The sequence below is a fragment of the Hemitrygon akajei genome, chromosome 3 (genome assembly GCF_048418815.1).
Source record: "Hemitrygon akajei chromosome 3, sHemAka1.3, whole genome shotgun sequence".
NCBI lineage: Eukaryota > Metazoa > Chordata > Chondrichthyes > Myliobatiformes > Dasyatidae > Hemitrygon > Hemitrygon akajei.
Window position 1 is genome coordinate 64,221,794 of NC_133126.1, and position 17,442 is coordinate 64,239,235.

Consider the following 17,442-nt stretch of genomic DNA (forward strand, 5'->3'; position numbering starts at 1 on the left):
TATTTCAGTAATATTGTAAATATATTGTTTGATTAAGCATTCTTATGTTACATAATTCATATTCACCTACATATAAGTACTGTACGTGAATGGCATATGTCATTATGTCACCACGTCATATGTGAGCGCCTCACTAAAGCAAAACCAAGTAGGCAATTATCCCAGCTCCTGTGTTTGTCTTTCAATTAGTTTCTGGAGTTACAGAACATAACAGATTTAATAGCTAGAGGCAAAGATTGACCTTGAGGAAAGCTAGGTAAAAACAAGATGTATTCTACAAGGTATTGACTAATCTGTTTCATGGCAACAAACCATGGCTAAGAACTAAGAATTGAAAACTTTCCTCTGGTTTGATGTCCTTCCTATAGAGTTGGTTTAAATAAGTAGGCTCATATTTAAGTAATATTCAGAGAACCATTTGTATCTTATCTGAAACGGCATGCTTATAAATCAGCCTGACGGTAGCTCTGGTGGTCTTACATATAGATTTAGAATCCAGACATTGCATCAATAAAAATACTTAAGCAAAACCTCAGCTTTATCTATTCTATTAAGCTGTTCAATAGATGGCTCACTTTGACTGAATTCAGTTCATTCAGTTCCACAGAAGGTTAATTACAAAATGATCAATAATTTATAAACATATCATCCACCAGTCTGGAGAGATGCAGTGTAACCACTTTACATAAATCTGTTAAAGAATAGGTTATTCTTCTCATGGATTGAAAAAAAATCTTTCACTTCAATTTATTTCAGTCTAGAAGAACATATGGAATTAAATTATCATTAAGTTATACCTAAATTCACTTTATTAAGAATTGAAGTGGTTAAATTAAAAGTGAATACTCACAAGCTCAGAATGTATTCAACAAATATTACCAATGAGAGATTTCAGGGTTACAGTTTAAAAGCATGACAAAATGGAATCGCATTCTAGCTGTGCCAAATGTAATATCTTCTTTCATCTCTGCACAAAGAAAGAATTATTTCAAAAACAAATGTCAAAATTCATGTGGTACTCCAGTAGTGCATATAATGAATTTTGACATACATAATGATGGATATATCAAATAATAAAACTCTATCCAAGAAAATATTTGTTATTTCATTAGGGAAATGATTTTCTTATTTATTCAGCCACTGTTTTCTAATTTTCTCAACTGTGTATATGCAAATATCTATAGAAAATAATTATATAAAAGCAAAAATTCAAATGTAATATAAAATAATCTCCATATATTTTAAGTGCACAAATAGGTTTTAAGATAGCAAGTAATACTTTGTTCTTCTTTTATTTTTATGTAAATGAATAGATAATAGCTGGAACATTCCCAAGACACAGGCTTGAACTCCTCATTTCATATTGCTCAGATCATCGACAGAATAAAATAGCTTGGATTTAATTCACTAAACAAAGCAAAATGTTATTTTTGAGTAAGAGTTTATCGAGAAAAAGATAGCTTTTCTTTTACTAAGAATACATTTAATACCAAGTAGATGAATAGCTAGTTTTAGTTATACAATTCTTTGGAATGAGCTACAAAGACAATCTATCAAAAAAGGTCCTAGGAAAAGAATTGAACAGTGCATATTTAAAGAGATAAAATTTTATTTTGCTAGTGCATTAACAATTTGGTTAAATCTGCTCTATACTGGGTAAGCTAACTTTAATTTACGAGGCAAGATATATAACTTAATTTATCACAGGAACAATTCCCAGGTACTAAAATGTTAAAGAAAACATGTACATGAAATAACATTCAGTGGATCAGCAACCTCGCAGTTACTGAGAATCCATTTAATAATGAATAATTGCATCGGGCTTTATTTTTCCCAAGAAAATCAATTGCAAGGAAGCTCATTTTTAGTGAATATTTGCACTCATCAGATTGTATGCTGGTTTAGGGATGGTGGCCGGTCACTATTGACCAAAAGCTCACTTAGACCAGCTAACAAGCTACATAAAAAAGGTCATAAGCTGTGGTCAGCAACTCCCCAAGCCTTTGCTCTATTTACAAAGCATGATTCAGAAGTGTATTGGAATACTCACCGTTTGCTCCAGCAAAAGTCAACAAGCTTGGCATCATCCAGGATAAAACAACAGTCACCATTGTAATTGGCACCACAGTCACGACCTTAAATATTCACTCACTCTTCCACCATTGCTCCAATGTGGCTGCATGTGTGTATCATCTGCAAAATGACACCTGCAGAATCACCAAGACTGCTTTAAGTAACACACACAAAATGCTGGAGGAACTCAGTAGGCCAGGCACGGCTGCTGACAGGTCTTGGCCTGAAACGTCGACTGTACTCTTCTCCATAGATGCTGCCTGGTCTGCTGAGCTCCTCCAGCATTTTGTGTGTCTTGCTTGGATTTCCAGCATCTGCAGACTTTCTCCTGTTTGTGATAAGACTACTTCAGCATCACCTCACAAACCTGTGACATTTAACAAAATGTATTGTCATTTCTTAATTATTGCTGGGCCTAAATGTCCCAACAACACTACGGGAGTAATTTCATCACACAGACTGCAGCTGTTCAGGAAAACAGTTCATCATCATATTCACAAGGTGAGTTAGGAATGGGCAATAAATATTGGCCCTGGCAGCAATACTCACATGCCTATCAAAGAATAGAAAGTTCAACCAGATTTTTACCATGGGACTTTGTAGCTAGCTAAAAGGGTTTAAGGAAATGTTCTTCTTGACAGAGTAGACTAGTTTCAAATAAAGATGAAAATCTAATGATGGACCAACCACCTTTGCTGTGTTTTGCTTTACAATAATCATATGTTTGTTTTTTTGTTCAAATTTGGCATGAAGAATCTGTGCAGAAAATTTCCTGAGTGGAATGATCATACCTGCCAGTCAAAATTAATATCAGACAATACAGTCATCAATCTTCAGAGCTTCAGTAATCTTAAAAATTGTTATCATGAAACCAAGATCTTTTACGCATTGGATAGATTGTTGATTAATTTTTGAAGATGATAGCTTTGGATACATCATTTTTTAAAAGCAATATCTGGGTAGAAGCAGAGGATCCTCAGACTCACATCACATACTCACAGTGTTACCCATAAATCTCCATATTCATAGTTAGCTGCAGGTTCAGTGTTGACTGCCTCAATCTTTCCATTCTTCATCATTCGCTCTGACAACCTTCTTGCTTATGTTATTTTGTCATTTCTGAGATACTATCAAGCCTAGTGACAAGGGTATTGCCGTGGCTTGGGAAACTTACCTCTCTCAGAGGCTAAATTCAGCCCTCAGACTTTGCCTAAGATGTCCTTCTGAAACATGACCCCACCCCAGAACATCAGACCATATGGCCCGGAGAGACACTGACCTAATTTTCTCATAACATCTTCCCTCCAGAGCCTCTAATCCTATACAAACTGTTTTTCCCTCCTGCTTAACATTCAGAAAATCAGGCCTATTGTTTCAGCATGCCTTTGATCCAACCAAACGCATGTCCTCCCAATCTTAATTCCACGTTTTTCCCTCTTTGTCCAGTTCTACCACACTTTCATCCATCACAACTCCGATACCTCTATTGCTGCTTAACATGCATGTGCACTCCTTTCATCCCACACCAATAAGGTCTGATGACCCTTTATTTCTTCCTTGAATGGAGATCCAATTGGTTTCCCATTGAACTCGTTCTCACACGACTTCTACTCTATTCACTTTCTCCAGATCAAATAATGTAGCTAAGGGAACCACATGGTCCAAAACCATGTAGAAAAATATCTGTTTTAAATCTATTTGAGTCCCCTCTCTTCAATCTTTTAATACTACTTATTCAATTGTATTTGCATTACTTCCTGTGTCCATACCTTCCAGGCAGCGCCTTCTTGACCCATCTAGAAGGACAAGAACAGCAATTACCTGGGAATACCACCACTTGGAAATACCCCCCAAGTCACTCACCATCCTGGCTTGGAAACATATTGCTGTTCCTCCATGGTCACTGGGTCAAAATCTTGGAATTCCCCCTCTAACAGCACTGTGGGTGTACCTACACCTCAGGGACTGCAGTGGTTTAAGAAGGCAGCTCAGCACCAACTTCTCAAGGGCAACTAAGGATGGGCAATAAATGCTGGCGATGCCCACCTCCCTTACATGAATAAAAAAAATACATAACTCATAAATGTCATTTCTTTCACTGCAAATTTCCAGCCTGCTTGCATTTTCATGGGGTTTAACTGTGTCCATCACAAAGGATAGGTATATGACCAATATCTGTTACAAGCCTACAACTACCTAAACTATGCTTCATTTTGTCTTTTGCAAAGACTTCTTTCTCCCTGCTCTCATGACACTTTCCAAATACAGATGTCTTCCCATTTCATCAGTTGTGGCTTCTAGTCTACTATGGATGCCAGACCCTCAGTGATGCGCCCATTTCTTGCACATCTGTTCTCACACCCACTGCTTCCAACCTGAGTAAGGGTGGGTTCATCTGTCTCTCAACTTCCATCCCTCTCGGCTCAACAGGTCATCCTTCACAATCAGCATCACTTTGAAAGAGATTGCAGCAGTGGGTGCTTCTTCACCTCCTATCCCATTTATAGTCTTTAATGTTCTCCGCAAAACCCCATCACTATGAAATAACTATAAATTATATTTACTTCTTCAAAAGATAAGGTAAACTACATCATGTCAGATCACAAAATCTAATATTTGAGTGAAAACAATGTGTAAACAAGAAAATTACTTTCTGTTCTTAAAGAGAATGCTGTTCAGAAATGCCGTAGGTATAATGGGGAAGAAGAAATAATGCTTGTCCTCTGTCACTTTGTAAATCAAGCTTGGCTGCTCTTTAGGGATAGCTGAAACATTTTTTTATATCTGTATTTGCAAAATACAAGGTTAGAATTCTCCCTTTTGTTGAAGTGTAGTATACGTTCATGTACATCCCACGAATTCTGAGATTTAATCTTAAGGTGCTATGTTAGGTCTCCACTGATGTCTTTGCAAGAAAGGAGATTATGTTCTGTTTGCCCTCATTTGCTAAGAAAATGTATGGTTTTCATGCTATTCAAGCTGAAGGTTTTCCCAAGTCACTACTAATATGGCTAAACATGGTATTTTTCAGGATTCTCATGGGGAAGGAACAATTACTTGGTTAAAAAAAGACAAAAGAAAAGCTATCTGATTTACCTTGAATAACATTTTCGTGCCTGAAAAATAATAAACAATATACTAAAGTCAACTATAATGTACCAGTTTGCACATATTAAAGATCACCATGTTCACTGTGGCTCTTTTATAATGGCAAATCATTTCCAAAGTTTTTCATAGGTCATATTCTATAGGATATGAATAAAGGAATCATCTTGGTGGCTGAATGATTATTTGTTTGTTTGCAGTCTCCGGCTAAAACTAAACATGTAAAAACTATTCCAAGAAAAAGTTGAAAAATTGATACTTGAAATGAGCAGTACAATTTATCATAAGTTTAGAATTAATACACAGAACATTTCAAGCTCTATGTGAAATTCTAAGAATACTGGGTGTTCCATCCTGGTTCTCAATAGATAAATTGACAGCACACAAACTGCACACTCTTCCCAAATGGGATTAGTTTTTTTAAACAAGGTCATATATCACTCTGATTAAGGCAGATATTTAGATCAATACCAACACATCAGTAAATATTGACTTTGCACTTTCTTTGTAAAGAATAGATTTTGGGAAGCTGTTTAACATAAATGACTTCTGTGTTATACATGTGTTAATAAATATCATTTATAATTTCCAGCAAAATAATGTCTTTAACGCTATGTTTTACAGATTTTACATACCTTCATAAATACATAACAGTAAATAAAATCATCATATAGGTTACTGATTATGGCAATATTGATATTATGTGCATGAGATGTTAAAGCTTCATTACTAGCTTTAATGTGTTAATAGTTTGGATACATGTGTAAAAGAAAGATGCCAGATAGTAACAAATCCAAGAAAAGTTTATTATGAATATGGCATTTGCAGGATGATAAAATCAAGTTACATAACCATGTATGACATGTTTCTTTGAATTGATGAAATAATCTACAAAAGTATAAAAGAATCCTGTTGTAAATGAAGTATGTACATTGCAGCATTATTTGTGATCAATGAAATGTTCTTTTAAATAAGCCAGGCACTCAAAAGGTTAGCTTCAGTTAGCTTGAAGTTTGAACCACAAAAATAAATGTACCATAGTTGTCTCTTTAAATTTACTTTTAATTGTTTTGTATTGTAGAGTTTGTAACACTGTTAACATTGATACTAACAGAACCCCTCACCCCATTGTTCAGCTACTTGGCACCAATTCCTCATAAAATATTTTATATACTGGTACAAGAAATAGTTAAAAACACAGACACAGCCTTCACAGGTGATGAAATTTTCATATTGTAATTTGAAACACTATGTGATTTGACAGCAGCTGTGATTATTGTTAGTTCAAATCACCAGAAACCATCTGACACCAACACAGACACATTAAAAAAACAGCTCTTTTTTGCTGTTTTAGCTGTTGTTTGCAGTTAGAGCACAAGGGACTCTGGGAATGTTTATAGGTGAGGCTCCATGGCGGCAATCTGTCACATACATCTGAGCCTGACTATTTAGTGCATTGTTTGGCAAGATGGAAGATAAGTCATACCCAGAATTCCTCTGTGAAAATGGTTCCATTAACCATGAGCTAGTTAAGAGTCTTTTATCTCTGAGAGAGGTCGGAAGAATACACAGCAAAGCAACAGCAGAAACAAAAGGTATACAGACAGTGGAAGCAGCAATAAGGTGACACTACAGAGGAAGGCCATCACACAAAAACATCACCTCCCAAGAATCACGGGTTCACGAAGATTGCGGTAATGAAACTGACCATTACAGACTAGAGATAAAGCACAGTGAAGACAAAGGACAATATTGCCACATTAGCTTAGTATATACTGCATATAGTAACACACATTAAATTCTGCAATGGAACTGACAGTCAAGGACACTTACACATTGTACACATTACTAATCTCACTCTCATTATTAGATGCCTTAATGAACAGCTGCCAAAGATGGAGTGAAAGAAGCATTTATACTGACAATCACAAATAGTGTCAAACACTAGAATGTGGTTTTTGGCAAAATGATGACAGAAAAATAGAATTGTGAGTCTCTGTGCAGTTTTAATTTTGTGTACCTATTCCAAGCTTATAAACCCAATCTTGAATTTCTACTTCAGCACTAACTAAAGTACAGTTAGAATTTCCTCTATTGAAGTAAACAAAAGATAAAGAAACATAACTTGTTAAATATTCTTCTTATGTTCTAAAACAATGTTATTTTAAGTTGCAGATTAGTCTCAGTTATACTGAGAAAAAATATAGCTGAAAATAAATGCAAGTTTTTCGCCTCAACTCAATCTCATTGAGTTTCCTTAAAGCACTTTGAAAAAAGGCAGAACGACTATAAAAACTGCATGAGGCTTTGTTTTTTTTAGTCTGGAGGTAAAGTTTGCATGGCTGCAATAAATGCTAACACAGATTCTGGTCGTAAGAAATGAGGAGACTGCAGCCACAAGCTAGCAACTACCATTTGTCTAGTACAAAACAGCACTCTCCCATAAATTCCAGCCCATATGCTGCATATTTTATGAAGACAACAAAGATTAATAATTGTAGCACCATGGTAGCAAAAGTAATGTCTACTTATGGTTCATTAACTACACATGGATTCCATCTTCCTACAGTTTTCAAGAGTTTAACATTCTAGTCACAGGCCAGAATCAAATTATGTAAGAACCTAAATTGCTTTATGTGCAAGTAAGAAAAATCTGAATCATAAAAAAGAATTAAACTCTGCATAAAATTTCAAAATACTATGCCCTATTTTTAAAAAGAAAAAAAGAACCCCTTTAAAGTCTGACTTAGTCAAACAGGGTTAGCTTTCTATACTTACCTCCTTCAACCTTGATCATATCAAGATCATTATACATTATAATATGTGATTCTTTCATTTTACAATCTCTTTACCATTGCATTTGCATCTTATGGCAGAGGCATGTACACATTAAAGGCATCTTCACAAAGATGCAAAGGAAAACACACCTTGGAAGGAACATTTACAATTAACTGGTAATTCAACTTTCTGAAGGCAAAAAAATAACTCTTTACATTACAGAATGATTAGTCATAGTTTGAGACATGAGAACTGTTGTACTGATGGCATGAGCTGACCTGCTCAAGCTCAAAGTGATAGCACTAGAATTCAGCTGAAAACATTGTCTATGCCTCAGAATTTAATACTGAACACAGTATACGGTCATAGTTTAATCCTCTTTGCGTTCCAGTGTTTGTGTGGTGTGAATACCATTACTGTACACAGGAAACGGAAGTGTGGAAAATAGTCCCTCTGCTGTTGTGAACACATTTCCTGTAGGAATTTGGGCCAGACTGGCCCCACTCACAGTGCTCCCGAATGGCCCTGACATATTAATTCGATGTACGTGGTGGTAAAGCATTTCCATTGGTGTTTTAGGTTCTAGCCCAAAACTGGAAGCGTTAACATCCACAAAATTGACAGCATGAGTGTTAGGCAGCAGGTTGCCTTGCATGGCAAAGGTCACCTCAGCTGGGGCATACCGAATGGTGCCAGTGGTATACACCCTCTGAGGAGTAGTGCTGGTGGCAGCGAGGGTTCCTGTCACTCTGTGAACTAGGGGAAGAACCACATTACCAGCCTGTAACCTCTGCAGTGTCTCCAGGTCACTGGTATACAGCACAGAACTAGTAGTACTGGTGCTGCTGAGCTGCTTATCGCGGGGAGAAGCTGATAGAGGAGGGGATAAAGGGTCTGTGGCAGGAGCTAAGGTAGCACTGGATGAGGTGCTAAACTGAGTTTTACGACTGGCAGTATTTTCTGTCCCCGGTGGGGTAAGAACAGAGTCTGGAATGGTGACATGTAAACTAGTGTTGGTTTGTGTTGAGGGGAAGTGCTCAGAGCTTGGGGGTTTGGTCATACTATAGGGTGATTCATTTCTTGAAATCTCTCTGTTTGGAGGGTAATTCCAAATACTGCTATCATTATCAAAATTTATAGGTTCTGTAATTTCTGTTTTAATTTTAAGCACTGAGGCACTGTTTGGTGAAGACAGCAGTTGTGGCTGGTCTACTAAATTTGAGTCAAGTCCACTCGGGCTCGAAGCACTTGACAGCCTCCTACGTGAGACGCTCCCTCCCTTTTGTTTTTTCCTCCTCTTCTTCCTCTTCTGGTGTTTACTGGAAGGCTGGATGTTCAACTCTCCGGCACTGTCCGAATCCTTGGCACTGTCTGACGTCACTGATTCACGGTTTGGCAAGCGCATCTCTGATTCACTGCCTGGGTACCGTTCTACTTTGATCTGAATGGAACCAAAAGTGCCAAAGCTGTCCTCAGCTACTTTCTGACTCTCGTATTCTGAATTTTCAAAACTGTCATCACTGTCCCTGCTATCCTGGTTGCTGGAGCTGTCATCATCATTGCAGTTCATTTCATGGTCGGAGTGGCTCCCGGATTGTTTCTTTCTGTCCGATTCCGGATCATCACTGTTCTCAGACTGGTTTCCCTTCTCATCTGACTTGGAATTTTCATTGTCCTCTGGAGAAGACGAGGGGGAAATTAGTCAGTCCTGTGATGAAACTAATTTGATTATAAAAGATACAATTTATACCCATTTGCTGGAAAGAACAGTTGGGTAAAGCATTTTGGGAAATAATACAGCCATTACACAAAGCAAGCGTGTGAGTGCGTGCACGCGCACCCCCCCGCCCCCACCTGCATGTGCATGTGCTGGAGGTGGAGGGGAGGTGATGTGATGGTGAAGAGGGATATATTAACAGCTTAAAGTTCATTTCATGAACACAAAATATTTTTAGATCCCAGTAACATGCAAACATTAATGACATCCAGTCACCCTGGTATATTAATGAAAGAGATTTTATACAATTAATCTCACCAATTAGATAATAGGCAACTCATTTTTAGGAGTTTTCAACACCTACCATCATTTTTGGAAGACATTTCCTTTACTGGCAGAGATCGGAAGACAGCTGACAGAATAGTCCCTTTGTTACTTTTCAGGTAGACTATTCAATATTGGTTGAATTAGGTGAAGCAGCCAGAAATATTTGCTCAACTGTCACATGGATTAGATAGAGCAGCCAAAAGAGCCCTTATAATAATACTCAACCATCTCCAATGGTAGCACCTAGTGGTTCCTGCTATTCTACTTTATTTATATTAGAAGATAGATTTGTCAATAGAGGCACCATCACAAGATTTGTGTTGCACATTGGTGCTTGAACATTGGAAGGACAACTGCACAGGAGTCAAATATATAGGGCTTTTGCTTGTTTAGTTAGAAACTACAATAAGGGATTTGATAGTCTGGTATGGGTATTGCTCTACATTAGTGGAAGTTCTACATGTATTATCAAAGCTACCTGTTTTGTGGGAGTGCACTGAGAGATGAGCTCTTTGAGGCCACAAACAAAATGATAGATGTGACGGCAAGTGCTCAGGAAAGAGTAATATGGACTTGTGAACTCTTAAACTGCAGAATCCTTAAATATTAACTGCTTGATTTTCGTTCAAGGCTCTCAGCAAAATCTCTATAAAAGATTGTGAAGGGTTCCCTCTATCAGGCTATTTGATGTGAAAAAGGAACATAAATGCCACAACTTATCATGATACTAAATGAATTCCTACAACACTGGACTGAATTTACCTCATAAATACTGGCAGTTTTCTGGTGAATATCTGACAATTATCCTGGAAAATGCATGTCAGGACTTTGGCCCATATACATGCAAACCCAGAAGATTCTAATTTGCACTGGAATAAATCTGTTAATGTGACTAGTCATAAGACAAAGAAGCAGAATTAGGCCATTTGGCCTATAAAGTCTGCTCTGCCATTTCATCACACTGATTTATTTTCCCTCTCAAATCCATTTTCCTGCCTTCACCCTGTAACCTTTGACACTGTTACTAATCAAGAACCTATGAACCTTTGCTTTAAATACGCTCAATGTCCTGGCCTCCACAGCTGTCTGTGGCAGTGATACACCACCATCTGGCTAAATAAGTTTCTTCTCATCTCTGTTCTAAAGGGACATCCCTCTATTCTGAGGCTGTGCCCCCTGGTTATAGAATCGTCCACTATTGAAAATATCCTCTCCACGTCCACTCTATCTAAACCTTTCAATATTTGATTTCCTCTCTCCCCCCCCCCCCCCCATACTTCTAAACACCAGCAAGTACAGGCTCAGAGGCATTAAACGGTCCTTATACATTAACCATTTCATTCCCAGGATCATTCTCATAAACCTCCTCTGCCCACTCTCCAGTGGCAGCACACCCTTCCTTAGATTTGGGGCCCAAAACTGCTCGCAATACTCCCACATGGAGAGTGACTCCCACATCCAAGTGGCACGATACTAGCTACTTAAAGTTAAGCGGAAGTGCATGAACTTGCTGAGATTCCAGTACTTAGGAATCTGGTCACAGAGCTGGAAACAGGTTCAACCTGATACAAGATGCACCAAATCCATTCATTGGAATTTTTAAAAAAGCAAGAAAGAAAGACAAAAAAAAGGTTATTTTATTAAATTAATAATACTTGGATTAGTGATAAAATCACTTAAATGTTTTATGGTTTTTAATTTTTTATTTATTTCATGTTTTTTATTTCCAGAATGCTCTAAATGTCAGGGATGATTCTGGCTTGACTTTAGAAACCAGCTACTTTGCAAGTCCACATCAATCAGGCCAATGGGCTCTCATCCAGCAAGTTCAGTCTTATGCGTCTGAATGAAAATGGTACCAGCAAGTACAAGCAACAGGCTCTACTTGGCAAAATCCAGGTCATTAAGTTTATCTACTTTCAATGCTCTGTAACCTACAGTGGTATTGTGGAGTTTAGCAGCTGGCATCCTGGTAATTGCACTGCAGAATTACATATAGTCCGGGTCAAACTTCAGAAATTGATAGGATTAACTTTACTTGTTTAAGAATAATCAAGCTGATGTGCAGACAACTAAACAAATAGTGAAAGGCACCTGTAGGTAGCTGGTGTCTTTACAAATACAAATGATCTGTCATACATGCAACATCAGCCTATTAATTCTTAATCTTTTCCTGTCAATGTTATGATACGTCCCAGAGGATGCAGTACATTGTAGTATACTCAAATGTATGCTTCTGGTAAACAGAGATAGCAGTACCCTTTGACTTGTATTTACATGTTTTGCATTATATAGTTATTAATTTGTTTTGAAATATTTATCAACCATAAATAATGATAGTGCTAATAAATTGTAGGAAGAATACACAAACAATATAGATAAAAAATAGAATTTGAGACTGGCAGAAATGGCTAATGCTGGTTTTAATTTCACAAGCAATACCTGAGTTTTCTTTAGAATCAGATTCAGAGTCAGAAGTCTCAGACGATTCGGACGTTTTCTCGGGAAGATTAGGAAGCTGTGCAATATCCATCGGGATGTCCTTATACTCGAAGTCACTAGGAAAACAACACTCACATTAGATCCTGCATATCTGTACCCATTGCCACTTCTCATTAAAAAGGAACAACTATAGCTCATTCTTCAAAACATTAAAGGATTCAGCTGCAGACAAATTAATATTTTGACTGCAGCCATTTCAACATTAGTATCACTATTTCCTTCTGATCAACTATCAAATGTCATCAAATTTTTAAAGAACAATTTCATTCCTGTGACAAGATCGTGAAATGCTGTTACTTTGAACATTAACTGTTCCTTTACGAATGCTGCCCAACTTGCTATTTCCAGCATTTCCTATTTTTAATTCAGCTTTCAAACATATGCTATTTTTATTTGCTTTTATACTTTTGTTCAGATATTCACTTCATCATGATCTTCCCATCATTTGCTATAAGTAATTTCACACTTTTAAATGCTGTAGCCCACACAATGAAGTCCATATCAGGACTTTTGAGGTACTTTCTCAGGAAAGTTTATCTTTATTCTTTAAGTTGCAAACAAGTAAATGGCAGGGAATTACTTCATCCAAGCCAAACCAGTTAAAATTTAAAAGCAAACCATTACCAATTCTGCAACTCTGAGATAAAAACATAAAATGATGGGAATAATCAACCAAGCAGCATTTGTGGGGGGAAAAATAGAATTAACATTTCAGAATATTAGTTGGCAAGTTGTGAACGCAATGGTAACTTTAGGTTCATCTCTGTAACATCAAACCAGTTTTCAGCAGTCTTAAGTAAAATTAGTTAAAAGCATCCAAAGATAGAACAAATGAAGATGGTTGTGGTGGTTGGAAACCAGTCATCATAGATCTCCACCAACAAGAAATTCAAAAGCAAATTCCCACCAGACCACATATCATCCTGCCTTGATGTAGGCTGCTTTCCCACTATTGACACTGGGTCAAAATCCAAGAACTTCCAAGAATTATGGGTTACTGACAGAAATTAAATTAACCAGGACTAACAATTATGAATGGTCACTATATGATCAGTTTGGCCAGCAATTCCCACACCTCTAATAAACAGAAAACCCTGAGAGCAGTCACAACCTGGTTTTCTGAATAATTCTTAGTTGCCACAGCCATACAAAGCAGAGTGAGGAGAAACTTGTGTAACCAATATTTCAATAGATGGAAGCCATGTACCATGCACTACTAAGGTAAAACATCATAACAACCCTGTTCCTTAGTTATCTTTTCCACATGAGCCGCTGGCAAATTAGTTACTGTTATTATGCTTCTCCATTTTTCTTCTAACTATATATCCTTTAATGTTTTCATAATACTTTCCAACTACACCAATGAAATCACACAATGCCCTCCTTCTCAAATTTCAACCTTCACAAATGCTTTTGAGACATGAGTGAGAAGATAAAGTCACATGGGTTTTAACGCTGATGTGAGGCAGTCAAGGATAGTTGGAAAAGGAAGAAAACTAGATCATTTCTGAGAGATAGGACAGGGAACATGCTTTGTTGAAATTGCGGGGGGAGGGGGGGGAAGAATCTGCTGAAGGGATAAGGGAAAGATTGAGAAACCTTGTTTGAGAACAATGACATTTTTCCACTGTATCAAAAGCAGGTAGGACGGTGAGCCTAGAGGTCATCAGATTATTGAATTGGGTAGGCCCTTCATTATTGCATTGTTTAACACCTGCATACATACTTATTTGTAAATGTCTCCTGTCTAGCACTCATTGTGATAAGCTGCAACACTTAAAAGGAAGAGGAAAATGTGGTTAACAGAGCTTGAAAGCACCAAGTCCATCTCATCAAGTGCACATTTTTATTTGTGGGTGACAGCGTACTGAAGGAAATAGCAAATGGTGCATTCTTTCATAAACACGAAGAGTACGGGAATGTATCATTACAAGCATCAGTTAAATAATAGTTCGATATTTCCTGGGTATTCATTTTCTGCTCATTTACAACAGTTTACTCCACTTGAAGCAACAGTCCTTTAAAGCAAATTTACTCTCAGTTAACATGCTCAGCTTCAGGAGTAATAAATGAAAATTCTATTATAATCATTTCATCAAAAGAATCAGATTTTTTTAAAACTCATGTGGGAATGCTGAATGTCAGAACAAAATCAATCCGCTGCTGCAGATTTATGTGTTATTCCTTCTGTTAGATATCATTTTGGATTTTACCCAAGACAATTCTGTTCCTTCTACTATCCTTCATGAATTACTCCAAAGCCATTTAAATATTCTAATCCAGAAGAGTTTCTCTATTGCAGTTCATGGTCATCTCAAGGTTAAAATCCACTTGCAATGTATTTCCCAAAAGCTTTTTAATAAATTACAATAGCATCTACATTTCTGAAGTAATTAATTTGCTGAGAGATTCAATGGGGAGATCTTGGGATCACAATAGATGATACATAAATGCAATGATTATTGCTTTGTTTCTGAACTAGCACAAACAACAAGCACATTTTAATACAAAGTTAGTTACTGTGTTCTTCCTATTACCATATATTTTTATCTATTTAAATAAAGGAAAGCATGAATAACACAATAAAAGGCAATATGGAATCTCCCCATTAATGTTGACCTCACCTGTATCTCCTACATTTCCCGGATATCCACACTCACCCCCATCTTCCCATTGTCTTAACAGGGATAGAGTTCCTCTTGTCCTCACTTACCACTCAGCATCCAGCATATCATTCTCCACCATCTTCAACAGGACCCTACCACCAACACATCTTTACCTTCCACCCCCCCCACTCTCCGCTTTACACAAGGACCGCCCTGGCTGTTATTCCTTTGTTCATTTGTTCCTCCCCACTGATCTTCCTCCTGGTACTTATCCTTGCAAGCAGAGGTGCTACATCTGCCCATTCACCCCGACTCAGGGCCCCAGAAAGTCCTCGCAGGTGAGGCACCACATCACCTATGAATCCGTTGAGGGTTGTCTCCTGTATCTGATGCCCCGATGCAGTCTCCTCTGCACTGGTGAGAGCCCATGTAGATCGGGGGATTGCTTTGTCGAGCACTTTTGCTCCATCTGCAAAAAGCAGGATTTCCAAGTGGCCAACCATTTTAATTCTAATCTCCATTCCCATTCTGATATGTCAGTCCGTGGCCTCCTCTACTGCACGAGGGGGCCATTCTCAGTGTGCAGCAACACCTTATATTCCATTTGGGTTGCATCCAAACTAATGACATGAACACTGATTTCTCCAACTTCTGGTACCCTGCCCATCCACTTGTCTCTTCTTCAATTTCCCACTGACTCCCCTTACTTCTCCTCACCTGCCTATCAACTGCCTCTGGTGCCCCTTCTTCTTCCCTTTCTCCAATGCTCCACTCCTCTTTCAGGTTCCTTCTTCTGCAGCCTTTTACCATTCATTGCCTGACTTGCTCAGTTCCTCCAGCATCTTTGTGCGTGTTACTGAGGAATTCTGGCTGCTCAAGAGAACTTTGGCCTGAATCCTTTGCCGTCTATCTTCTAGCTGCATGTAATAGAGTTTCGAAGATGATGCCAGAAATGCAAGATGGTCACTAAAAGGAATTTGATGGAAACCTCTTTTCTCAGAGAGTGTTCAGAATATAAAACTCACTACCATAAGGAGAAATTGATGTAAATATTTAGAATACTTTGAAGAGGAACCTACTTAAATACAGGAGAGTGAGAAAAATGGAAGGCTAATTTGATTGGGTTAGAAATATAGAAGGAGGAGTCTTGTGTGATGCCATAATACTGGCATCGATCAATTGGATTGACTGGACAGTTTCTATGTTTTAATGTAAATCTAATACATTATTTAACAGTGTGAAGCATCAAAGATATATCAGATTCTGACCGAAGCCTTTGATCAGGAATGGTTTTGCAAGGTGCATGTTTTTTAACCATATGAAGGAATTTCACCTAAAGCCCAATAATTTCTGTGCTGGTGATGTCATTTGTTTAATTTATCCTGGGTGCTCAATACAAGTATCTATACAAAGGTTTCCAAATTGCAACTGGCTTCAACTAGAATTAAGTGTTTTTCCCCCTTTCGCCCCATTTATATCAATGCAGTTCTTGACTAGCAAATCTTAGCACAAATAAATCTATATTAATAATTTTAGATGAATAGGTCCCTTCTGTTTATAGATATGACCAGCTTTCATAGTAAGATTAAGCAGAACTAATGAACATGACAAGGCTTCAAATTTAGATTTCATGAGTTAGAGAAAAATCAGATGTTCTAACTAATGTATGAAACGGAAGCTTGACTTTGAGTATTAAAATTAAGAGGGACCTGATGTACAGTACACTTGAAACTGCTTTTAAGTTTATACCTACTTGTATGCAGTTCTTATTTTATTCTTTATTTTGATTATTTGAGAAGTTATTGATCAGAACATCATATTGCTTGACACACTCTCATCAACTGATTGATTTGTGGGAGGCTCCAGGTTTCTATGTTGCTTAGAAAGCAAATGTTTTGAGTTAAGCAAAATCAGATCTACATAAAGTATTGACAGATTTCCCTTTTGTTTCTGGAAAGTTTCTAATTTAAATTTTAAATGTCGTAATCATATATGGTCGAAATCAAGAACTTATTGCTCTATAGCCAACTATTCCATATCATCTTTCTTGGATTTAGTACATTATGTCAAGACACTACATTATTTTCATTTGAATTGTAGTAATGGAATACAGGTTGTATCAATCAGTAGACAAATCTGATTCACAATGTATATTGTATGATCCATAGACTTATACCTCATGAAATGAGGAGATGTCAACCCATTCACAAATGGCAAAATCAAATGAAAAGAAGAAATTACCTTTTACATATTGATGCATCATTATGGTTATGGTATTAAAATTAACTTTATAACATACCATCCTTTGTGGTTATATCCAGTTTCAGACCATTT

The 17,442-nt window shown here is 37.3% G+C and overlaps 1 protein-coding gene across 4 annotated transcripts in view; it reads right to left on the bottom strand.

The window, feature by feature from the left end:
* Positions 1–6,219: 6,219 nt before the first annotated feature.
* Positions 6,220–17,442, bottom strand: part of npas3 (neuronal PAS domain protein 3) — a 1,106,218-nt gene continuing 1,094,995 nt past the window's right edge. For all 4 annotated transcript variants that reach the window (XM_073040034.1, XM_073040033.1, XM_073040035.1 and 1 more), the window contains 2 exons: positions 12,443–12,558; positions 6,220–9,633 (listed from right to left, as the gene is read on the bottom strand). In XM_073040034.1, the coding sequence (XP_072896135.1) occupies positions 8,327–9,633; positions 12,443–12,558 (1,423 nt within the window). In that variant the 3' untranslated portion in view covers positions 6,220–8,326. The remainder of the gene's footprint in view (positions 9,634–12,442; positions 12,559–17,442) is intronic.